General features: G+C 48.9%; 1 protein-coding gene across 1 annotated transcript; it reads left to right on the top strand.

Moving 5' to 3' along the window:
• Positions 1 to 20,213: 20,213 nt before the first annotated feature.
• On the top strand, positions 20,214 to 24,299 carry LOC138083930 (beta-lactoglobulin). Its single transcript, XM_068977971.1, has 6 exons — positions 20,214 to 20,325; positions 20,993 to 21,132; positions 21,983 to 22,056; positions 23,175 to 23,285; positions 23,964 to 24,068; positions 24,283 to 24,299. Exons 1-6 carry the CDS (start codon positions 20,230 to 20,232, stop codon positions 24,297 to 24,299), a joined length of 543 nt encoding a protein of 180 aa, XP_068834072.1. The 5' UTR covers positions 20,214 to 20,229.
• Positions 24,300 to 24,834: the final 535 nt, after the last annotated feature.

Below are 24,834 nucleotides of genomic sequence, written 5' to 3'. Positions count from 1 at the left end.
TGCTTCTTTCTCTCTGCAAGAGGCAAGAGGACGGGGTTGGGCGGACTGTCCAGCTATGTAACCCCCAGCTCTGACGCCCGCTCAGGGCTGGACCAGGCCGCAGGCCATTCGGCTCCACACCCCGGCTCTCAGTGGACACCAAACCCCTCCAGAAGGAAAGCTCCCAGGCAGGAAAAGAGGGGGCAGGCCAAGACCCGGCCCCGGGCGGTGAGAAGGAAGGAAGCGCCTTTCTCTGACCGCCCAGGGCAGCGGCCACCCTGGCCAGATGCTGCTGGGGGCTGCAGGCCAGCCTGCTTGATGTCCCGCCATCACTGCCCCTCGTCTGTCCCCTACCTGTAAAATGGGGTGCGCAGAAGGGGCGACCCCGTGGGTCCTGAGTGAGGACGGAGGGAGAAATCAGCCATCCTGCTCCCGGAGCAGCGTCCACGCAGAAAGTGCTCCATGACCACCAGCGGCCAGCATGGCTGCCCCGCCACCCCCGTCCTGCGACCCCGCCTTCTCCACCATCACCTCCTCCACCATCACCTCCACCCACCGGGGCCTCCATCTCCCCAGACGTCCGGGCCAGCCCGAGACGGTGTGACAGCTCCCCCGTGGGTATCTCCTGCCAGCAACACAGTAGTCCAAGCGACCCCCGACCGTCGAATGGATGAAGAAGCTGTGGTGTGCACACTGCCATGTTTAAAATGGATAACCAGCAAGGACCTGCTGCACAGCGCCAGGAACTCCACTCCGTGTTATGTGGCAGCCCGGATGGGAGGGGAGTTTGGGGGAGAGTGGATACTTGTATATGTATGGCTGACGCCCTTCTCTATTCACCTGAGACCATAACAGTGTTGTTAATCGGCTGTGCCCCAGTACAAAATAAAAGGCTTTGTCTAAAGAAGAAAATGTGGTACGTACATAATATCCCACTTGGGATATTATGCAGCCATAAAAAATAACAAATTAATGCCGTTTACAGCAACATGGCAATGGCACCCCACTCCAGTACTCTTGCCTGGAAAATCCCCTGGATGGAGGAGCCTGGTAGGCTACAGTCCATGGGGTTGCTGAGAGTTGGACACAACTCAGTGACTTCACTTTCTCTTTTCACTTTCATGCATTGGAGAAGGCAATGGCAACCCACTCCAGTGTTCTTGCCTAGAGAATCCCAGGGATGGGGGAGCCTGGTGGGCTGCCGTCTATGGGGTCGCACGGAGTCGGACACGACTGAAGCGACTTAGCAGCAGTAGCACGGTGACGTGTATAGACCTAGAGATGATCATACTAACTGAAGTCAGCAGACGACAAGTATATGATATCGCTCAACTGTGGAATCTGAAAAAATACAGTACAGATGAACTTATTTACAAGATAGAAATAGAGTCACGGATGTAAAAAAACAAACATAGTTGCCGGGGGAGAGGGGAGGGAGGAACTGGGAAACTGGGACTGCCGTATCACACTACTATATACGAAATAGACAGCTAATAAGGACCTGCTGTGCAGCACAGGGGACTCTCCTCAATGCAGCTGCCTGGACGGGAAAAGAATCTTAAAGAGTGGAGACACGCCTGTGTATAACTGATTCACTCTGCTGTACAGCAGAAACTAACACGACAGTGTAAATCAACTGAAAATTAATTTAAAAAAACAAGAAGAACATCGTCAATTGAAAGCAAGCAGAGCCAACTCTGGCAGAGTTTAATAGGAAACTTTCCCAAAAGACCACGGGTGGCCAGACTTTCAATCCGGACGAGATGGTGTGAACCCGTCTCCCCCTGGTATTTCTCAAAGTAGCGTAAGTGCTAGTCACTCAGTCACGTCCGACTCTTTGCCACCTCTCCAGGCTCCTCTGTCCATGGGGTTCTCCAGTCAAGAATGCTGGAGTGGGTCGCCATTCCCTTCTCCAGGGGATCTTCCCAGCCCAGGGGTCGAACCTGGGTCTCCCACGTTGCAGGCAGAGTGTTTACTGTCTGAGCCACCGGGGAAGCACTCATCTCTCCCTGCTTCTCCCCAGATGTGTACACACCCAACATCAGAGCTTCCAAGCATGAGAAGCAAAGCTGATGAGCTGAGAGGAGAGAGAACAGACCTACGATTCGAGCTGGGGCTGAACACCCCAGCCCCTTCGAGCAAGTGACCGAGGGGACAGGGTAAAACCGAACTGTCAGTGACGATCTGCACTGTGCAACCAACCGGCAGGGTCTGACTGGCTCGTACGGAACGCTCCACCCAACGCCAGGACACACCTCTTCCCCGTGCCATGGACCGGTCACCAAGATAGCCCATACTCCAGACCCCACAGGTGAAGGGCCTCATCCTCCAAGGCTGCCCCCAAGCCCCACTGCAGATGCCAATTGGAGCTGTTACCGGCACTCTGACCACTCCACTCCAGGCTGAAGATGAAGGTTCCAGTGACCCCCGCCTCGGGTTTGATTAATCTGCTAGAGCAGCTCACGGAGCTCTGAGGAACATTTTACTCATTCGATCACTGGCGATTTATAAAGATTATACCTAAGGAAGAGCCAGGTGGGAGAGCTGTGTAGGGCAAGGAACGGGAAGGGTTGAGAAACGTCCGTGCCAGGTGTATCACTCTCCTTGAATTCCCACGTGTTCACCAACCTTGTGCATACAATACACCTCGGCAACCTTGACCGCACACCCTGTCCTTTGGGTTTATTCTTTGTGTGTGCGTGCGTGCTCAGCGGTGTCCGACTCTGTGCAACCCTGAGGACTGTAGCCCACCAGGCTCCTCTGTCCATGGAATTCTCCAGGCAAGAATACTGGAGAGGGTTGCCATGCCCTTCTCCAGGGGATCTTCCCAAACCAGGGATCGAACCCACATCTCTTTCATCTCCTACGTTGGTAGGCAGAATCTTTAGCACTGAGCCACCTGGGAAGCTAAAGAAAACTACACCAGGACACGAACAGCAAATTATTCAAAACCAGCAACAGAGAAAAAAATCAGGGGAAAAAAAGGAACAAAGTTAAGGATGGCAGCACTTTTAAGAATGATTTTTGCTGGAAATTGTGGTTTTATACACTCCATTAGGTTAAAGAAAGCCCCTTCTGTTTCTATTTAAATAAAAGGTTTTGTTTTGGCTTGCTTTTAACCAAGAATTGCTGTTAAACTCTGACCAACATGTTTTCTGCTTTGAGATAACCAAATTGTTTTTCTTTAACCTACTGAGGTTGTAAATTGCATTAATACGTTTTATAACATCAGATGATCCTTGCATTGCTGGGGAAGAAACAGTCACGATGGACTGTTACCCAGTGGTGATTTGAGTTTCTGCTCATGCCCTGGGGTACGCTTTCCACTTACATTCTAGGCAAGCTTTCTTATACTGTTGTGTCTTTTCTTTCTAAACACCAGCTGGTCAAACTCAAATGAGATGCATTTACCTTCCAAGTGACAGAGCTCGAGTCAAACGTATCAGAAATAATATCATATGGATGTCAATTTAAAGAAGCGCCATATTCTTTACTACCAGCCTCTGGTTCTTTCCACAGAAGGAATTACTGCAGGAGCTTTAAACTAAAGACACCTCCACTGCTATATAAACGTGCCATAGTTATTGAAATAATTATACTTGTAATAATTGCATTATTCAGTTCAGTTCAGTTGCTCAGTCATATCCGACTCTTTGCAACCCCATGGACGGCAGCACGCCAGGCCTCTCTGTCCATCACCAACTCTCGGAGTTTACCCAAGCTCATGTCCATTGAGTCAGTGATGCCATCCAACCATCTCATCTTCTGTCATCCCCTTCTCCTCCCACCTTCAATCTTTCCCAGCATCAGGGTCTTTTCTAATGAGTCAGTTCTTTGTATCAGGTGGCCAAACTATTGGAGTTTCAGCTTCAACATCAGTCCCTCCAATGTATTTTCAGGACTTATCTCCTTTAGGTTGGGCTGGTTGGATTTGCTTGCAGTCCAAGGGACTCTCAAGAGTCTTCTCCAACACCACAGTTCAGAAGCATCAATTCTTTGGCACTCAGCTTTCTTCACAGTCCAACTCTCACATGTTGGGAGCCAGCGTGAGGAACTCCGCCCATGGCAAAGGTCATGAGGAAGGAAGCTTGGCATACGCAAAGGCATGATCAAGCCTCAGGAAACCCCCTGTTCCCAAGCATCTACCCCCAAAACCAGAGTACTTTATGGGGAGCTCTCCCCCATAACCATTTCTCTCAGAGAAGGAGTTAACTTGCAGCTCCAGTTAATAAAATTCCTGGGCCTGAGAAGAGTGTGTCAACTTAGGAACTCTGAATGTTTTCTGGCCTGCCTGATCAGGCTCGTCCGGCCGCATGTGATGGTTTACAGCCTCCCGACTGTGAGAGGCACGGGCTGTTTTAAAACTTTCTAAATACAGACTCTTTTGAGAAGTTAGAAGATCATTAGTATAGTATTAGTGGGTTGGTTAGGAATTATATTGGTGAAGGGTTTTTTTCATTTGTCGTGCCAATAATTACTGCTAATTCCCTGCCCTGGGTGTGACAAGGATGTCTCAGGTCAAACCTCTCTGCTGACAGACTAGCTTGTGTGACAACCTCTCAACCATAAACAGCACAGAGAGTTTGGAGTATTAGCACAGGGCTTTTTTCATTGATGAGTCAATTTATTGCCATCAGGTCTCCATATCCTTAGGCACCTGGGAATATATTAATCAATGTATTTGGAATATAGAAAAGGAAATATAGTAGTTTTTTGATGTTAGCAATACTAGACTTTTTGAGTTAATGAATTTTCTCTTTTGTTATAGATCACTGTACTTTGTTATAAATCACTGTGTCCTTGCTATGCAAAAATGTAACTTTATCACTGTCTTAAGACTAAATAGATCGTAAAGGGAAAGTTGACTAGTGAGACAGATTCGGCTTTTGTTAAAGTAGATGAGGCTTTAAATGATCTGGTCAAATAGAACATTTTTGCTGGCAATGTCCTGCTAAAACAGAGACAACAAGCCATGCCAATTAACCCCAGGTAGATCAGGCCTAGACCTCAGTTCCATCACGGCAACAGTATTAACCCCTGACATGCCGATTCCAACGGGAGTGGCTGGCCCCCTGCCTGAGGACATTGTAAGACTTGTGCTAGGGCGTAGCTCGCTTTCTTTTCGGAGAATTTCGTTAGTGCCTACTAACTTTAAATGATTTCCAAAAATTATTAGGTGATATTAATTGGATGTGCCCACATTTAAAACTGACTACTGCAGATTTAAAGCCTTTGTTTGATTGTTTATAAAGGGATCCTAATCCCAGTTCTAAGGGAAAGTTGCCTAGTGAGACAGATTCAGCTTATGTTAAAGTAGATGAGGCTTTAAATGATTGGTTAATTAGGATTAATATTACCAAAAGATGAGATTAAATTATTCTTGCCACAAGCATACACCTACAGGATGCTTGTGACAAGAAGGCCCACTGGTTCCATCTACCAGTGACCCCCCAAAAAATAGTTTTATCTTATCCCAGCTTGGTGGCACAAAAAAAAAAGAAAGAAAGAAAGAAAGTGTGGAAATTTTTAAAAAAGAAGTAACAAATATAGTAATACCATTCAATAAGGATCAACTGTAAATCTTTTACAAAACAGTGATGATTGACAAGTTGCCCTGATAGATTTCAGAAGTCAAATTTTGTTTCATTTGCCCTCAAGCCCCCACAATAGCTAAAAGTGCAAAAATATTAGATTGGCGGTTTGAGGATACCTGTGGAACTTTTCAACCGTACGTAGTTCCTTCACTCCCCTTTACCCTGTTGGGGAGGGACGTGGTGTCTCAGATGGGAGTGTTACTGTTTAGCCCTGATGATAAAGTGGCCTCTCAAATGCTGCAGATGGGCTATGATCCATCAAAAGGATTGGGTAAACAACAGACAGAAATAATTGAGCCAATTTGCCCAACTCGACAGCTACGTGCTGGATTGGGGTATCCAAATTGATAATGAAGGCTATTGTTTTTGCTGCCGATCCCATTACAACCTGGGCTCCCTTCTCCAATAGCCATTCCAGAGGGATATCATATAATTGTAATTGATTTACAAGAATGCTTTTTCACCATTCCTTTAAATCCTAAGGATAAAAAGCGATTTGCCTTTAGCCTGCCATCAGAAAATCTTAAACAGTCTTACCTACAGTTTCAGTGGAAGGTTTTGCCCCAGGAGATAAAAAATAGCCCCGCCCAACTTCATACTGATGGAGAATATTAGCAAATGTATATTGAGATATACACTAATATATTATCTACTAAAGCATAAGAATTTGTGCTGTGACTTTTCGTGCAAAAGAAAAATTACCAGATTTTATAATTTATAATAGTAAGTTTGGCCTTTTTTGCCTTAAGAACTGAATATGCTGCTTCAGAACTTTAAGACAAGGTGTTGATAACTCATTTTTTCAAATGAGAAATAGTCACTTTTTGTTGATTTCACTTATTTTCCACTTATTAACACATTATCTACAAGGGTGACTTAGACAAAAGCATAAATTGGGATTCATAGACTTATTTATGTGACACCTAAATGGCTAGGCAAACATAGATCTGACATTTGCTGCCTCAATGTTAAAGTTTAATTGGAAGTGTTTTTAAGTTATATTAAAGCCTGTTTGTGCTGAAAGTTTGATCTAGAAAACTAATGCTATCAATAAGTATATTCAGTTTAACAGTTAATTTCAATATGAATCACTTAGTCTGTAGGTCTTATCTTGCACATTCTTTATGTAATTACAAAATCAGTGTCAAGTTTATCAAAAAGCTCATAATATTTTAATATTTTATTAACATAGGCACTTAAGTTTTTTTAATCTTTAAAACTTAAGTTGCTCAAGGAAAATTTTAAATATTCTCTGTATATAATTATAACATTATTGTCACACAGATGTTGCACATTTTAAGTTCTTCCTGTGAAAATGTTGATGTATTGTGGCAGTTATTTCAAATTCAATATGTAGATAAGAATAGGGGTTAGTTTATGTCCATATTGGAAAACTTTAAAAGATTACTTGGAGGTTTCAGAAATCCTGGTTTTCATTATAGTGATAAAGTCATTATGTAGTTCAAACGCTAATATTCTAAATCATATATATTTACATTAAAGTTAAAATTGTTAAGCAAAACAATGGCTAACTTGTTGGCTTGTAACGATTCTGGGATCTGAAGCTTGTTGATGCTCTGTCCCTACTTGAAGAGTTTAATTGCTTGCTTAGTCTAAATGCCTTGTCCAACAAACTGGTGTTACATTAGTTACTGGGACATCTGCCTCTTTGGAAAATATGTTGATTTTCCCCCTATTTAATAAAAGCAAGCTATATATTAGCGATGCTTTAAATATATATATTTATAGCCCCACCCTATGCCAGAAATTTGTTAATGCTGCCCTAGAAGATACTAGGATTAAATATGAACAGGTATATATGATTCACTACATAGATGTTATTTTAATAGCTCATCCTAATAGAGCTCATTTGCAAACTGTCCTCCAAGATTTGACCCATTGACAGATAGAGGTCTAAAAATTGCCAGAGAAAATTCAAATCAATCCGCCCATAACGTACTTAGCAAGAGTCATAAACTCAAAAACAGTGACTCATGCCCCACTGCAATTGAGAAAAGATCACTTTAAATGATTATCAAAAACTTTTAGGCGATATTAACTGGATTAGACCTTATTTAAAATTAACCACTGCTGAACTAAAGCCTCTTCTTAACATCCTACGTGGAGATTCTAACCCTGCTTCTAAAAGACAACTGACTGCTGAGGCTTGGGAAGCCCTAGGCAAAGTAGAAGCAGCTTTATCGGATAGTTATGTAAAAGGAACAGACTTAACAGTAAACTGGCAATTCCTTTGCCGAGCAACCCCGACAGCACCTACTTCTCTGGCAGAATGGTCCCTTAGAATGGATCCACTTTCCCGCCCAAGCTAAAAAGGTAGGGGCTTCTTAGCCAGGCTTGATAGCAACGCTGATATTAAAAGGGAGGAAACGGAGGATTAAACTGTTCGGTAAAGAGCCAGCAGAGATTGTAAGTCCATATAATAAGGAACAACGTGATGCTCTTCTAATGTTTGATGAAGATTGGCAGAGTGCTATAGGAAATTATTGTGGTCAACTTTTACATCATGCTTTGTTAATTCAAAAACTAAGAGAAGGGGAGTTTAAGTATAGCTCTCCCCATCAGATTTTACAACATGCTCTCTTTGTAATACAAAATGCAAAGCCTCTGGTTAAGCGAAAATATCTCCTTACAGGAGAGTGGAAAGGGCCAGCTATACTGCTAACTTGTGGGAGAGGATGTGCTTGTATTTCTCCACAGGGCGCAGATTCGCCAATTTGGATCCCGGATAGATTGATCCCCCGTTGCTTTGAAGGGCGCTGCTCTGCCCCTGCCGCCCCCGCCGCACTGAACCGCCACGCGCCAGGAGCCGTGGGCGGGGCCGGCCTGGCTGACCTGACCCAGGGCGCCGCGAGAGGCAGGAGAAGCATCAAGATCCCGGCGGGACTGACAGCTGCTGCAGCACGTACTCTGACCAGAAAAAATGATTCCACTTATTCTGTTTTAGCTTGTCTACCCTCTCCTTATGTTTTTCTCTTTGTTAACGATTCTGGGAAACTTAATGGTCATATGAATTACACAGGTGGACCTAATGTAGTGTCTTGTAGACAATGTATGCTCTCATCTTGTTACGATTTAAGGCGATCAAGACGGTTTGTGGGCTTATTAATTTTAGGGAATTCAGCTTTAATAACAACAACTACTACTGTTACTGTTACTATTACTGTGGCAGCAATATCAGGAAATTATAGACAGAAAGCTAGAGATGAGGGCAGACGCCTTAGAAGAGGCAATAACGCATACTGGGACTGAGTTGCAAGCTCTTAAAGTGAAGGTGGCCCTGTCGTGCCACGCTGATTACCGGTGGGTATGCGTGACATCTTTGAAAGTAAACGAGACAGATTATGAGTGGAAAAAATTAAAAATCATATTTCAGGTGTTTGGAACAGCTCTGATATTGGCCTGGACTTAGGGAAACTTCACAATCAAATACAGACCTTGGAACACTCTCGACTGGATTTTACCGCTGCGGGGGCAGCTAATGACTTTTTCCACGCCTTCTCCAACTTTATTTCTGGAGAAAACATTCTGTCTAATGTCTTCAGTTATGTTGCTGCTGGTGCTCTAATTTTGCTTCTTATAATCATTCTTCCTTGTATTGTCAGGATTCTCCGGAAAAGCATTCAGAAACTCTCAACTGAGCTGTACCTCATTATTCTAAACAAAAAAAGGGGGAGATGTTGGGGGCCAGTGTGAGGAACTCCGCCCACGGCAAAGGTCATGAGGAAGGAAGCTTGGCATACGCAAAGGCGTGATCAAGCCTCAGGAAACCCCCTGTTCCCGAGCATCTACCCCCAAAACCAGAGTACTTTATGGGGAGCTCTCCCCCAGGAGTTAACTTGCAGCTCCAGTTAATAAAATTCCTGGGCCTGAGAAGAGTGTGTCAACTTAGGAACTCTGAATGTTCTCTGGCCTGCCTGATCAGGCTCGTCCGGCCGCATGTGATGGTTTACAGCTTCCCGACTGTGAGAGGCATGGGATGTTTTAAAACTTTCTAAATACAGACTCTTTTGAGAAGTTAGAAGATCATTAGTATAGTATTAGTGGGTTGGTTAGGAATTATATTGGTGAAGGGTTTTTTCATTTGTCATGCCAATAATTACTGCTAATTCCCTGCCCTGGGTGTGACAAGGATGTCTCAGGTCAAACCTCTCTGCTGACAGACTAGCTTGTGTGACAACCTCTCAACCATAAACAGCACAGAGAGTTTGGAGTATTAGCATAGGGCTTTTTTCATTGATGAGTCAATGATTGCCATCAGGCCTCCATATCCTTAGGCACCTGGGAATATATTAATCAATGTATTTGGAATATAGAAAAGGAAATATAGTAGTTTTTTGATGTTAGCAATACTAGACTTTTTGAGTTAATGAATTTTCTCTTTTATTATAGACCACTGTACTTTGTTATAAATCACTGTGTCCTTGCTATGCAAAAATGTAACTTTATCACTATCTTAAGACTAAATAGATCTTAAGGGAAACATTGGTGAAGGGTTTACATTTGTTGAGCCAATATTTGCTGCTAAATCTCCATATTCCTGCCCTTATAATGAATATAACTAGCATATAGGAGGAAAAAATATTAACCTTTAAGATTAATCATGTTAAACCTTAGGTTAAGTAAATTCCTTTCTTGATTGTAACTCACTACACCCTCACCCTATAGGAATGCAACTTTATTTGGAGGGTGGCGCCTAATTTAAGAAAAAATCACCCCTGGAAAAATAAGTTTTCTGGTTAACTGACCAGTATCAGAAAGGGCCATAAAATGTCAGCAGACCTCATGGCTAAAAGATGATGAAACTCATAAGACCTTTGTATAATTTTATATGAAGCACCTGATTGTGACAAGGGTCAGGTCTGCTGACCCCCGCGTGACTCTGTATTCATCCCTATGTATAACAAAAAGGTATATAAACAAACTTGAAAAATAAAGAAATCGGATCAGTTTCTGGAAAGACTGATTTCCCCGTGTCGTTTCTTTCTCGCTCCCCGTTTTCCTGGCTGAGTTCCCATCTGGTACGCATGAGGGTACGCACCAAGCCTACTGACTTTGCCGGGGCTTCTAAGATCGGACCGGGGAGGCCTCAGTGCCTCCTCTCCCTCGGGAGAACGGAAAGACGCCTGTGGCCTTCGTAGGTGGTGATTAGTATTCCACGTAAACCAGTTATTCAGCCTCTTTTCTCCGTTAATTCTCCTCCTACACTATCTGTTTCTAATCTCCCTCTCTATCTGTAATTAAATAAGTTTTTTCCAGGACGCCGATTCCGTCCCCACCTTCGAATCACCCTGGATCCACCGGCTCCCACATCCATACATGACCACTGGAAAAACCATAGCCTTGACTAGACGGACCTTTGTTGACAAAGTATTGTCTCTGCTTTTTAATATGCTGTCTAAGTTGGTCATAACTTTGCATCTGAGGAGTAAGCGTCTTTTAATTTTATGGCTGCAATCACCATCTTCAGTGATTTTAGAGCCCCCCAAAATAAAATCTGCCACTGTTTCCACTGTTTCCCCATCTATTTGCCATGAAGTGATGGGATCGAATGCCATGATCTTTGTTTTCTGAATGTTGAGCTTTAAGCCAGCTTTTTCACTCTCCTCTTTCACTTTCATCAAGAGGCTCTCTAGTTCTTCACTTTCTGCCATAAGGGTGGTGTCATCTGCATATCTGAGGTTATTGATATTTCTCCCAGCAATCTTGATTCCAGCTTGTGCTTCCTCCAGCTCAGCATTTCTCATGATGTACTCTGCATAGAAGGTAAATAAGCAGGGTGACAATATATAGCCTTGACATACTCTTTTTCCTATTTGGAACCAGTCTGTTGTTCCATGTCCAGTTCTAACTGTTGCTTCCTGACCTGCATACAGATTTCTCAAGAGGCAGGTCAGGTGGTCTGGTATTCCCATCTCTGGAAGAATTTTCCACAGTTTATTGTGATCCACACAGTCAAAGGCTTTGGCATAGTCAATAAAGCAGAAATAGATGTTTTTCTGGAACTCTCTTGCTTTTTCGATGATCCAGCAGATGTTGGCAATTTGATCTCTGGCTCCTCTGCCTTTTCTAAAACCTTGTTGAACATCTGGAATTTCACAGTTCACATATTGCTTTTTCCTTTAAAATAATTTTGCTCTAGAGAATGGCTTAGAATATAGCTGTTTCCCAGAATTTAACACATTGTTCAACCAGACATATTCTTAGCAGCACTCAAGACTTTCCGTGAAGTGGGTGTGTTTGTAAATTCTGATCACACAGAGCTGATTCGCAACCACATTTCTTGCTCTGTGGCGCCAGTCTTTCCCCCAAGTCTCCCTTCTGAGCTTCGTGTTATCCTTTGCTGCATTTCCCAAGGAGAAGGCGGAGACTCTGGTTTCAGAATGTGTGTTTCCCTGAAAGAGACAGCGAGCAGACCTTGCATTAGGACTGTCTCTTCTGAGATACCCGTCCTGCTCTTGGCCGTGTTTCTGGGGTTAGGGCCATAGACCCCGCAGGGCAGACTTGAGGGGGGGGTTGGCCCTGGGCTCACGTTTGTTCCCAGTAGCGGTAGAAAAGTCAGAGAAACATATTTTGCAGTCTTTAAAAAAGAATCTTTATTATTAGCATTACTAAACCAAACTTGGATCCTCTCACTCACACGCAGTAAAGCCAGTCTCCTGACGCCAGGGTCGTGGTGAAAAAAGGGCAGTGTTTACTGCAGGTGCCAAGCAAGGAGTCCAAGCCACTAGTGGTCAGAAGACCCAAACACCTGAAGGCTTTCAGGGAAGGGTTTTTCAAAGACAGGGGTGGGCTACAGGCTATGTGGGCTACAGGGTATCTGATCAGCTTGTGGACATTCTTCTTATCGGTTAACGTTGAGGTCATCGCGAGTCACCATGGTCAGCCTTCTAGTTCCACCTGATCTGGGGTCCACCTGGTCTGTGGGCAGCATATACTTACCTTCTTCCACCTGGTGGGGGGGGGGGCGATCTCAGTATCTGCAGAAAAACTCACAGGACATGGCTCAGGATATTCTCCATAGCCCTTGTTTAGTCGCTAAGTCGTGTCTCACTCTTTGTGACCCTGTGGACTGTAGCCCACCAGGCTCCTCTGTCCATCGGATTCTCCAGGCAAGAATACTGGAGTGGGTTGCCATAGCCCTTGAGGAGGAATTAAGTCCTGGACTTTGCTTAATGGCTAAGCTATTACTGTATTTACTTGTTTGACTGTTTCCCTTTCTTCTGTATTTTCTCACTTCTCTGATTAAATGTACTCTTTGGAAGTGCGGGAAAGCTTAGGAGGCTAAAGCTTTTTTACAGACAAGAGGCAGGCGGAGGACATGGGGGGTGGGGGGAAGCCTGTTTTGGGGAGGCCCCATAGGGTCCTGCTCAGTTTCGTTAGGACACTGGCAAGGCTGTTGACTCCTCCCTGCCCCAGGACATGGCTGACCATATTTCTCCTGATTTATCTGAACTGCAGTCCTATAAACAAACCTTCATCAAGACTCAATCATGCGTCCTCCTAACTCATCCACTCCTGGACCTACTCCTCCCACAAACACGGACCCTGCTGGGAGAGGAGCGAGCTCATAGCCTGACCTGGAGCAACTCCATCTCACCTCCCTTGTTCTACGTGTTTCCTCTCAGCAGCCCCACCGTGCTTTTAAGAAATTAGGAGACGGAGAAGGAGTGATGACTCTCTAAGTCGCTCAGTCTAGTCCCAACTTGTTAGATCCAATCCAAACCATGTGTGTGGAGGCACGTGCGTTTTGGTGACCTTCAGGAGGCCATTCTGAGAATCAGCACAGTTGCCCAGGAAACAGTCACTGTTTGGGATGCTTCCATTAAGCAAGGCTCAGACCGAGTCATCCACAAACACTCAGGTTTTGCAGGTGACACACCTGTCTCATCTGCGCTCTCTTGGCTACTTCTTCCGTCACACTCAGGACCAGGATCTCACCTGCTGTGCAGCACCACCCGGCGCTTTGTCATCAACAAGGACCCCGAGCCCCGACACTTGTGTACGGAATCTCAGTCCTGCTGTGGGCCTGGTCACGGCTCGTTAGCTCCAAACTCCCCTCATGCACATTGCTGCTGGAAGTCAGACCCAGAGAGGCAAGGGCAATGACCTCTTAATTCCCGATTGTGTTTTTAATATTTCATCTAGTGTATCTTAAATATCTTTACTAAGATAATCTTCTCAAAAATCTCCAACAGCTCCTTATTGTCTAGTGAATTAAGTAAAATGTTTATCTGACTTTTTGAGATTTCCAAAAATGTAAACCTAGTTAAAATTTTAATTTGTTCACTCCTAACCTACACAAAGGGCTTCCCTGGTGGCTCAGAGGTTAAAGCGTCTGCCTCCAGTGCAGGAGACCTGGGTTCGATCCCTGAGTTGGGAAGATCCCCTGGAGAAGGAAATGGTAACCCACTCCAGTATTCTTGCCTGGAGAATCCCATGGACAGAGAAGCCTGGTAGGCTACAGTCCTCCGGGTCGCAGAGTCGGACACAACTGAGCGACTTCACTTTCACTTTCAATCTACACAAAACATATACATGGTTATCTCATGTTTCTTTAATACATATTATCCTTTTTGCCTCTAGCTTTGCTCATTCTAGTCCCTCTTGCTAAATTCTTGTCAGTGCTGCAAGTCTATCTCAAACGTTTCCTCTTCCTTAAAAGGAATGTCCTGCCTACATTTTCATCTAGGAGTTTTAGTTTCAGGTTTACATCTAAGTCTTTAATCCATTTTGAGTTGATTTTTGTATACAGTGTTAGAAAGTAGTCTGGTTGGATCCTTTTGCATGCAGCTGAAGAGTTTTCCTTATGAACAAAGCTAGTGGAGGTCATGGAATTCCAGTTGAGCTATTTCAAATCCTAAAAGATGATGCTGTGAAAGTGTTGCACTCAATATTTCACAAATTTGGAAAACTCAGCAGTGGCCACAGGACCGGAAAAGGTCAGTTTTCATTCCAATCCCAAAGAAAGGGAATGACAAAGAATGCTCAAACTGCTGCACGATTGCACCCATATCATACACTAGTAAAGTAATGCTTAAAATTCTCCAAGCCAAGCTTCAGCAATATGTGAACCATGAACTTCCAAGTGTTCAAGCTGGTTTTAGAAAAGGCAGAGGAACCAGAGATTGAATTGCCAACATCCGCTGGATCATGGAAAAAACAAGAGAGTTCCAGAAAAACATCTATTTCTGCTTTATTGACTATGCCAAAGCCTTTGACTGTGTGGATCACAATAAACTGTGGAAGATTCTTCAAGAGATGGGAATACCAGACCACCTGACCTGCCACTTGAGAAACCTGTATGCAGGTCAGGAAGCAACAGTTAGAACTGGACATGGAACAACAGAATGGTTCCAAATAGGAAAAGGAGTACGTCAAGACTGTATATTGTCACCCTGCTTATTTAACTTCTCTTCAGAGTACATCATGAGAAACGCTGGGCTGGATGAAGCACAAGCTGGAATCAAGATTACTGGGAGAAATATCAATAACCTCAGATATGCAGATGACACCACCCTTATGGCAGAAAGTGAAGACGAACTAAAAAGCCTCTTGATGAAAGTGAAAGAGGAGAGTGAAAAAGTTGGCTTAAAGCTCAACATTCAGGAAACTAAGATCATGGTATCTGGTCCCATCACTTCATGGGAAATAGATGGGGAAACAGTGGAAACAGTGTCAGACTTTATTTTTTTGGGCTCCAAAATCACTGCAGATGGTGATTGCAGCCATGAAATTAAAAGACGCTTACTCCTTGGAAGGAAAGTTATGACCAACTTAGACAGCATATTAAAAAGCAGAGACAATACTTTGTCAACAAAGGTCCGTCTAGTCAAGGCTTTGGTTTTTCCAGTGGTCATGTATGGATGTGAGAGTTGGACTATAAAGAAAGCTGAATGCCAAAGAATTGATGCTTTTGAACTGTGGTGTTGGAGAAGACTCATGAGAGTCTCTTGGACTGCAAGGAGATCCAACCAGTCCATCCTAAAGGAGATCAGTCCTGAGTGTTCATTGGAAGGACTGATGCTGAAGCTGAAACTTCAATACTTTGGCCACCTGATGTGAAGAGCTGACTCATTAGAAAAGACTCTGATGCTGGGAAAGATTGAGGGCAGGAGGAGAAGGGGATGATAGAGGATGAGATGGCTGGATGGCATCACCGACTCAATGGACATGAATTTGAGTGAACTCCGGGAGTTGGTGATGGACAGGGAGGCCTGGCGTGCTGCGGTTCATGGGGTCACAAATAGTCGGGCATGACTGAGTGACTGAACTGAACTGAAGAGTTTTCCAGCACCGTTTATTGAAGAGACTGTCTTCCTTGTTGTGTGTTCTTGCCTCCTTTGTTGTCAATTAACCAACCATCATAGTTGAGTTCATTTTTGGACTCTGTTCTGTTCCGTTGATCTCTGTGTCTGTTTTCATGTTAGTACCATACTGTTTTGGTGGCTGTAGCTTTGAGCTATAGTCTGAAGTCATAAAGCCTGGTACCTCCAGCTCTGTTCTTCTTTCTCAAGATTGTGTTCTGCTGTTTGGGTCTTTAGTGTCTCCACACAATTTTTAGAATGGTTTGTTCTAGTTCTGTGAAAAATGATGCTGGTATTTTGATAAGGATTGCATTGAATCTGTAAAGCTACAGATATAGTCATTGGGTAGTACAGTCACTTTAACAATATTAACTCTTCAAATCTGTGAGCATGATATATTTTCCCCCTCCATATCATCTTCAATTCCTTCTATCAGTTTCTTTCATTGCAGTTTTCTGAGTACAGGTCTTATACCTCCTTGGTTAGAGTCACTCCTCAGTATTTTATTCCTTCGATACAATTGTGAATGAGATAATTTTCTTAGTTTCTCTTTCTGATAGCTCATTGTTAGCGTATAGGAAAGCAACAGATTTCTATGTATTAATTTTGTATCCTGCAACAGATTTCTATGTATTAATTTTGTATCCTGCTACTTTACTGAATTTACTTATTAGCTTTTTGGTGACAGCTTGAGGACTTCCTTAAGAAAATGGCATGGTTTGGTAGGACAAGGTGTCACGTCATCTGCAGACAGTGGCAGCTTTGCTTCTTCCCTTCCAACCTGGATTTCTTTTATTTCTTTCTGTCTGAGTACTGTGACTAGGATTCCCAATACTATCCTGAATAAAAGTGGCAAGAGTGGACATCCTTGTCTTATTTTTCTGACCTCAGAGGAAATGCTTTCAGTTTTTCACCATTAATTATAATGCTTACTGTGGGCTTGTCATATGTGGCCTTCATTATATGGAGGTCTATTCTCTCTATACCCACTTTGTTGAGGGTTTTTATCATGAAAGTATGTTGAATTTTGTCAAAAGTTTTTCCTGCATCTATTGAGATGATTTTTACTCTTCAACTCATTAATGATTTTTATTCTTCAATTTGTTAATGATTTCCATTCTTCAATTTGTTAATGTGGTATATCACATTGATTGATTTGTGGATATCTTTGTATCCCTGGGATAAATCTCACTTGATCGTGAGCTTTCAATGTATTTTTGAATTCACTTTGCTAATATTCTGTTGGGTATTTTTGCATCTCTATTCACCAATGATATTGGCCTAAGAAAGCTTTTGTCTGGTTTTAGTATCAGGGTGATGCTGGCCTCATAGAGAGAGTTTAGAAGCATTTCCTCCTCTTTGATTTTTTTGGAATAGTTTGAGTAGGATAGGTATTAACTCTTCTTTAAATGTTTGGGGACTTCCCTGGTGAGCCGGTGGTTGAGAATCCGCCTCAGGGATGTGGGTTTGATCCCTGGTCAGGGAACCATTAATAAGATCCCACATGCTGCAGGGCAACAAGCCCCCAAGCTGCAACCACTGAGCTGCAACCGCTGCAGTGCCCACGGGCCACGACCAGAGAAAGCCCACATACAGCAGGGAAGACCCAGTACAACCGAAAAAAGGAGTTTGGTGGAATACAGCTCTGAAGCCATCTGGTCCTGGACTCCTGCTTGAGGGAATTTTTTTAAAATTATTGATTCAATTTCATTACTGGTAACTGGTCTGTTCATGTTTTCTATTTCTTCCGGGTTCAGTCTTGGGAGATTGTACATGTCTAGGAAGGTGTCTGTTTCTTCTAGGTTGTCCATTTTATTGGACATGCATGAGAGCACACAGTACCGACCAGCGAGACTCATGCTGGCTTCCTGGGGCCAGGGCTGGGGCCCCAAGCAGCATGGCATCCTAGAGTGTGTGAAAGCCCACTGACCCTGCCCAGCCCCACAATTTCATTCTGAGAAGTGATTTCTTGCTTCTGCACTTACAGGCCCAGGACCTGACCTGCTTCTGAAGAGCAGGGGTTTTGGCAGGACGGGGAGATGCTGAGAGCCGACGGGGGTCCAAGTCCCCTCCCAGGTCCTCCTGTCTGGGGCAGCACTTGGGAAAGATTGCCCCAGTCTCCCTCCCACAGCGGTCAGTCCCAGCTGCCCCAGGCCAGAGGTGCTTTATTTCCGTCTCTCTCTCTGGATGGTATTCTCTGGAAGCTGAAGGTTCCTGGAAGTTATGAATAGCTTAGCCCTGAAGGGCATGGTTTGTGGTCACGGTTCACAGGAACTTGGGAGACCCTGCAGCTCAGACGTCCCGAGGTTAGTGGCACCCAGATTTCCTAAGCTCGCTGGGGAACGGGGTGCTTGTTTCTCCCTGGCTGACCTCCCTCCGCCCTGCATCACCCAGTTCTGAGAGCAGAGCGGTGCTGGGGGGCACAGCCCTCGCATCTGACGCCGGTGTCCAAACCACCCGTGCTGGTGTTCAGGGGGCTACCTATGGGGAAGGGCTCCTCACTGCAGGGGTGCCCCCCATCCCCTCTGAGATCAGAAGTCCCAGTCCGGACGTCGAACAGGCCGAGCTCCCTCCAGAGGCTCCAGGGAGGGATCCTTGCCCCCCGCCGCTGCCTCCAGCTCCTGGTGCCACACCCTTGAGCTTGATCTTGTAGATGACTCAGTCTAGTCTCTGCCTCCGTGTTCACACGCCTTCTCCCCATGTCCCCTCTGTGTCCCCGTTTTCTCTCACAAGGACACCGGACATTAGATTAGCCCCTGTTCCAGCCTCACCTGAACAGCTCACATTTGTAAAGACCTAGATTCCAAACAAGATTCCAACCTGAAGTTCCCGGTGGATGTGAGTTCTGGGGGTGACATCCTTCAACCCCATCACAGCTTGCAGTTCATCGCAAAACATGGAACCTGGGGTTTATCGTAAAACCCAGGTTCTTCATGAAACACTGAGCTTCGAGGCTTGTTGCAAGAATTAAAGGTGCTAATACAGATCAGGGCAAGGACTGAAGCTGGCCAAGCCTCCTCTTTCCATCACAGGAAAGGGGGGTCTGGGGGCGGCTGGGGGTCTGCTCCCATGCGTGAGCTCTTTCCTGCTACAGTCACCAACAGTCTCTCCAGGAAGGAAACCAGAGGCCAGAGAGCAAGCCAGAGCTAGTTTAGGAGACCCCTGAACCTCCACCCAAGATGCTGACCAGGCCAGCGGGCCCCCTGGAAAGACCCTACAGTTCAGGGGGGAAGAGGGGCTGACCCGTCAGGTCCCTGCTATCAGGAGACATCCCCACTATCAGGAGATTCTCCTACCTTGCTCCCGTTCCCCTACCCCAATACGCCCACCCCACCCCTGTGATGAGCGGTTTAGTCACTTAGAATGTCAACTGAAGGCTTTTGCACCCCCTTTGCCAGAGGCACAAGGGACCCACAGCCCGCTGGGTACCGACGCCCATGTGGATTCAGCCAGGAGGCCTGTCCTGCGCCCTCCCTGCTCGGGCCCCCGCTGTACTCAGCAACACACCCAGCACCAGCATTCCCACCACTCCTGAGGTCTGCAGGCAGCTTGCTGTAGCCTGAGCGGTGTGGAGGGAAGTGTCCTGGGAGATTTAAAATGTGGGAGGTGGGAGGTGGGCGGTTGGGCCCTGTGGGCCTGCCCATCCCACGTGCCTGCATGGAGCCCTAGTGCTGCTCAGCCGTGCCCCCGCCGCAGGGGTCAGGTCACTTTCCCGTCCTGGGGGTTATTATGACTGTTGTCATTGTCATTGCCATTTTTGCTACCCTAACTGGGCAGCAGGTGCTTGCAGAGCCCTCGATACCGACCAGGTCCCCCCTCGGAGCTCAACCTGAACCCCATGTCACCCTTGCCCCAGCCTGCAGAGGGTGGGGTGACTGCAGAGATCCCTTCAGCCAAGGCCACGGTCACATGGATTGGAGGAGCTGGTGCCCGAGGCAGAGGCCACTGTCCAGGACACACCTGTCCCCAGTCCTGGCTCTGACCTGTCCTTGTCTAAGAGGCTGACCCCGGAAGTGTTCCTGGCACTGGCAGCCAGCCTGACCCAGAGTCCAGACACCCACCTGTGCCCCCGCTTCTGGGGTCTACCAGGAACCGTCTAGGCCCAGAGGGGGACTTCCTGCTTGGCCTCGGATGGAAGAAGGCCTCCTATTGTCCTCGTAGAGGAAGCCACCCCGGGCCCTGAGGATGAGCCAAGTGGGATTCCGGGAACCGCGTGGCTGGGGGCCCAGCCCGGGCTGGCTGGCCGGCACACCTCCTGTATAAGGCCCCAAGCCCGCTGTCTCAGCCCTCCACTCCCTGCAGAGCTCAGAAGCACGACCCCAGCTGCAGCCATGAAGTGCCTCCTGCTTGCCCTGGGCCTGGCCCTCGCCTGTGGCATCCAGGCCATCATCGTCACCCAGACCATGAAAGGCCTGGACATCCAGAAGGTTCGAGGGTGGCTGGGTGGGTGGTGAGTTGCAGGGCGGGCAGGGGAGCTGGGCCTCAGAGACCAAGAGAGGCTGTGACTTCGGGTTCCCATCAGTCAGCTAGGGCCGCCTGACAAATCCCCCGCTGGGGCAGCTTCAACCAGGCATTCACTGTCTTGCATTCTGGAGGCTGGAAGCCCAAGATCCAGGTGTTGGCCGGGCTGGCTTCTCCTGCGGCCGCTCTCCGGGGAGCAGACGGCCGTCTTCTCCATGTCCTCTGCGTGCCCTGATTTCCTCTTCCTGTGAGGCCACCAGGCCTGCTGGAAACACGCCTGCCTGTGCAGCCTCACACGACCTTTGTCATCTCTTTAAAGGCCGTGTCTCCAGAGTCATGTGTTGAAGTTCTGGGGATTAGTGGGACACAGTTCAGCCCCTGAAAGAGTCTCTCTGCCCCTCAAATTTTCCCCACCTCCAGCCATGTCTCCCCAAAATCCAAATGTTGCCACGTGTGCGGGGTCTCATCTGGGTCCCTCTTTGGGCTCAGAGTGAGTCTGGGGAGAGCATTCCCCAGGGTGCAGAGTTGGGGGGAGTATCTCAGGGCTGCCCAGGCCGGGGTGGGACAGAGAGCCCACTGTGGGGCTGGGGGCCCCTTCCCGCCCCTGGAGTGCAACTCAAGGTCCCTCTCCAGGTGGCGGGGACTTGGTACTCCTTGGCTATGGCGGCCAGCGACATCTCCCTGCTGGACGCCCAGAGTGCCCCCCTGAGAGTGTACGTGGAGGAGCTGAAGCCCACCCCCGAGGGCGACCTGGAGATTCTGCTGCAGAAATGGTGGGCGTCCCTCCCCAACATAGAACCCCCACTCCCCAGGGCTGTGGACCCCCCGGGGGGTGGGGTGCAGGAGGGACCAGGGCCCCAGGGCTGGGGAAGAGGGCTCAGAGTTTACTGGTACCCGGCGCTCCACCCAAGGCTGCCCACCCAGGGCTTTTTTTTTTTTTAACTTTTATTAATTTGATGCTTCAGAACATCATCAAACAAATGAACATAAAACATCATTTTTGTTTACTTGGAAGGGGAGATAAAATCCACTGAAGTGGAAATGCATAGGAAAGATACATACAATGAGGCAGGTGTTCTGAATTCCCTGTTAGTTTGAGGATTACAAGTGCATTTGAGCAACAGAGAGACATTTTCATCATTCCTAGTCTGAACATCCCAGTGTCTAAAGTGAACAAGATGTCCTGGAAGCGAAGCAGTGTGGGGATAGGCCCGTGTGAAGGCTGCTGGGAGGCAGCAGACCTGGGTCTTCGGGGCTCAGGCAGTTCCCACTACCAGCCCTGTCCACCCTCAGATGGGGGTCAGGGTGCAGGAGAGAGCTGGGTGGGTGTGGGGTGCAGAGATGGGGTCCTGAACCCCAGGGCTGCCTTTTGGGGGTGCCTGTGGTCAAGGCTCTCCCCGACCTTTTCTCTCTGGCTTCATCTGACTTCTCCTGGCCCATCCACCTGGTCCCCTGTGGCCTGAGAGGTGACAGTGAGTGCAGCCGAGGCTAGCTGGCCAGCTGGCTCCTATGCCCACGCCACCCCCCTCCAGCCCCTCCTGGGGCCAGCTTCTGCCCCTGGCCCTCAGTTCATCCTGATGAAAATGGTCCATGCCCATGGCTCAGAAAGCAGCTGTCTTTCAGGGAGAATGGCGAGTGTGCTCAGAAGAAGATTATTGCAGAAAAAACCAAGATCCCTGCGGTGTTCAAGATCGATGGTGAGTGCCGGGTCCCTGGGGGACACCCACCACCCCCGCCCCCGGGGACTGTGGGCAGGTTCAGGGGCTGGCATCGGGCCCTGGGATGCTAAGGGGCTGGTGGTGATGAAGACACTGCCGTGACCTCTGTTTCACTTGCCTCCCCGCCACCTGCCCGGGGCCTTGGGGCCGGTGGCCGTGGGCAGGTCCCGGCTGGGCGGTTCTGACCCCTCAGGGTGACACCCGAGCTCTCTTTGCTGGGGGGCGGGCGGTGCTCAGGGCCTTCAGGCTGAGCTCAGGAGGTACCTGTGCCCTCCCAGGGGTAACCGAGAGCCGTTGCCCACTCCAGGGGCCCAGGGGCCCCACGACCCCAGCCCACTCCACAGCTCCTTCATCTCCTGGAGACAAACTCTGTCCGCCCTTGCTCATTCACTTGTTCGTCCTAAATCCGAGATGAGAAAGCTTCGAGGGGGGGTTGGGGTTCCTTCAGGGCTGCCCTTTCCTGGGCAGCCTGGGCCACATCTGCCCTTGGCCCCCTCAGGACTCACTCTGACTGGAGGCCCTGCACTGACTGATGCCAGGGTGCCCAGCCCAGGGTCTCTGGTGCCATCCAGCTGCACTGGGTTTGGGTGCTGGTCGTGCCCCCAGGCTGCCTGGACACCACAGGGCAGCCGGGGCTGCCCACTGGCCTTGGTCAGGGTGAGCCCCAGCTGCCCCCGCTCAGGGCTGCCCCCCCACAATGCCCCCATCCTCAGGACACACCCCACTTCCCTTGCTGGGCAGTGTCCAGCCCCACCCGAGATCGGGGGAAGCCCTATTTCTTGACCACTCCGGTCCCTGGGGGAGGGGGCCTCAGACTGAGTGGTGAGTGTTCCCAAGTCCAGGAGGTGGTGGAGGGTCCCTGGCGGATCCAGAGTTGACAGTGAGGGCTTCCTGGGCCCCATGCGCCTGGCAGTGGCAGCAGGGAAGAGGAAGCACCATTTCGGGGGTGGGGGATGCCAGAGGCGCTCCCCACCCCGTCTTCGCCAGGTGGTGACCCTGGGGGAGCCCCGCTGGTCGTGGGGGGTGCTGGGGGCTGACCAGCAACCCCCTCCCCCCCCCGTTGGAACTCACTTTCCTCCCGTCTTGATCGCTTCCAGCCTTGAACGAGAACAAAGTCCTTGTGCTGGACACCGACTACAAAAAGTACCTGCTCTTCTGCATGGAAAACAGTGCTGAGCCCGAGCAAAGCCTGGCCTGCCAGTGCCTGGGTGGGTGCCAACCCTGGCTGCCCAGGGAGACCAGCTGTGTGGTCCTTGCTGCAACAGGGGGTGGGGGGTGGGAGCAGGGAGCTTGATCCCCAGGAGGAGGAGGGGTGGGGGGTCCCCGAGTCCCGCCAGGAGAGAGTGGTCACATACCGGGAGCCAGTCTGCTGTAGGCCTGTGGGTGGCTGGGGATGGGGGCCAGACACACAGGCTGGGAGACGGGTGGGCTGCAGAACAATGACTGGTGTGACCATAGCGATGGGGCCGGCGGTCACTGTGAATCTAACAGCCTTTGTTACCGGGGAGTTTCAATTATTTCTCAAAATAAGAACTCAGGTACAAAGCCATCTTTCAACTATCACGTCCTGAAAACAAATGGCAGGTGACATTTTCTGTGCTATAGCAGTCCCACTGGGCGTTTTCAGGGCCCCTGTGCCAGGGGGGCGCGGGCATCGGCGAGTGGAGGCTCCTGGCTGTGTCAGCCGGCCCAGGGGGAGGAAGGGACCCGGACAGCCAGAGGTGGGGGGCAGGCTTTCCCCCTGTGACCCTGCAGACCCACTGCACTGCCCTGGGAGGAAGGGAAGGGGACTGGGCCAAGGGGGAAGGGCAGGTGCTCTGGAGGGCAAGGGCAGACCTGCAGACGACCCTGGGGAGCAGGGACTGACCCCCGTCCCTGCCCCACAGTCAGGACCCCGGAGGTGGACAGCGAGGCCCTGGAGAAATTCGACAAAGCCCTCAAGGCCCTGCCCATGCACATCCGGCTCGCCTTCAACCCGACCCAGCTGGAGGGTGAGCACCCAGGCCCCGCCCCTTCCCCAGGGCAGGAGGCCACCTGGCCCAGGACGACCTCCTCCCATGGTGACCCCCAGCTCCCCAGGCCTCCCGGGAGGAGGGGGTGGGGTGCAGCACCCCGTGGGGGCCCCCTCCCCACCCCCTGCCAGGCCCCTCTTCCCGAGGTGTCCAGTCCCATCCTGACCCCCCCACGACTCTCCCTCCCCCACAGGGCAGTGCCACGTCTAGGTGAGCCGCTGCCAGCGCCTCTGGGGTAAGCTGCCCGCCCTGCCCCACATCCTGGGCACACACATGGGGTAGGGGCTGTTGGTGGGGCCTGGGACCCCCAATTAGGCCTGGGACCCCCCCCATGGGAATGGCTAGAAGCTGAGGTCCCTCCTGGCCAACTGCAGAGCGGCTGGCCGCGTGCCCACTCTTGTGGGGTGACCTGTGACCTGTGACCTGGCCTCACTCACGCGCTGACCTCCTCCAGCTCCTTCTGGGCAGAGCTAAGGGCCAAGGTGGTGGCCCAGGAAGTGGGCACCTAAGGGGGAGGCTCGGGGGGTCCTTCTCCCGAGGAGGAGCCATCCTGAACCCCCAGCCACGGAGAGGCTGGCAAGGGTCTGCCAGGTGCCCCAGGAATCACAGGCGGGCCCCATGTCCATTTCAGGGCCCGGGAGCCTTGGCCCCTCTGGGGACAGACGACGTCACCCCCGCCTCCCCCATCAGGGGACCAGGAGGGACCAGGACCTCAGTCACCCCTCCTGGGACCCAGGCCCCTCCA

This window comes from Capricornis sumatraensis, chromosome 1, assembly GCF_032405125.1.
Source record: "Capricornis sumatraensis isolate serow.1 chromosome 1, serow.2, whole genome shotgun sequence".
Lineage (NCBI taxonomy): Eukaryota > Metazoa > Chordata > Mammalia > Artiodactyla > Bovidae > Capricornis > Capricornis sumatraensis.
This window is presented reverse-complemented; position numbering and strand designations above follow the sequence as displayed.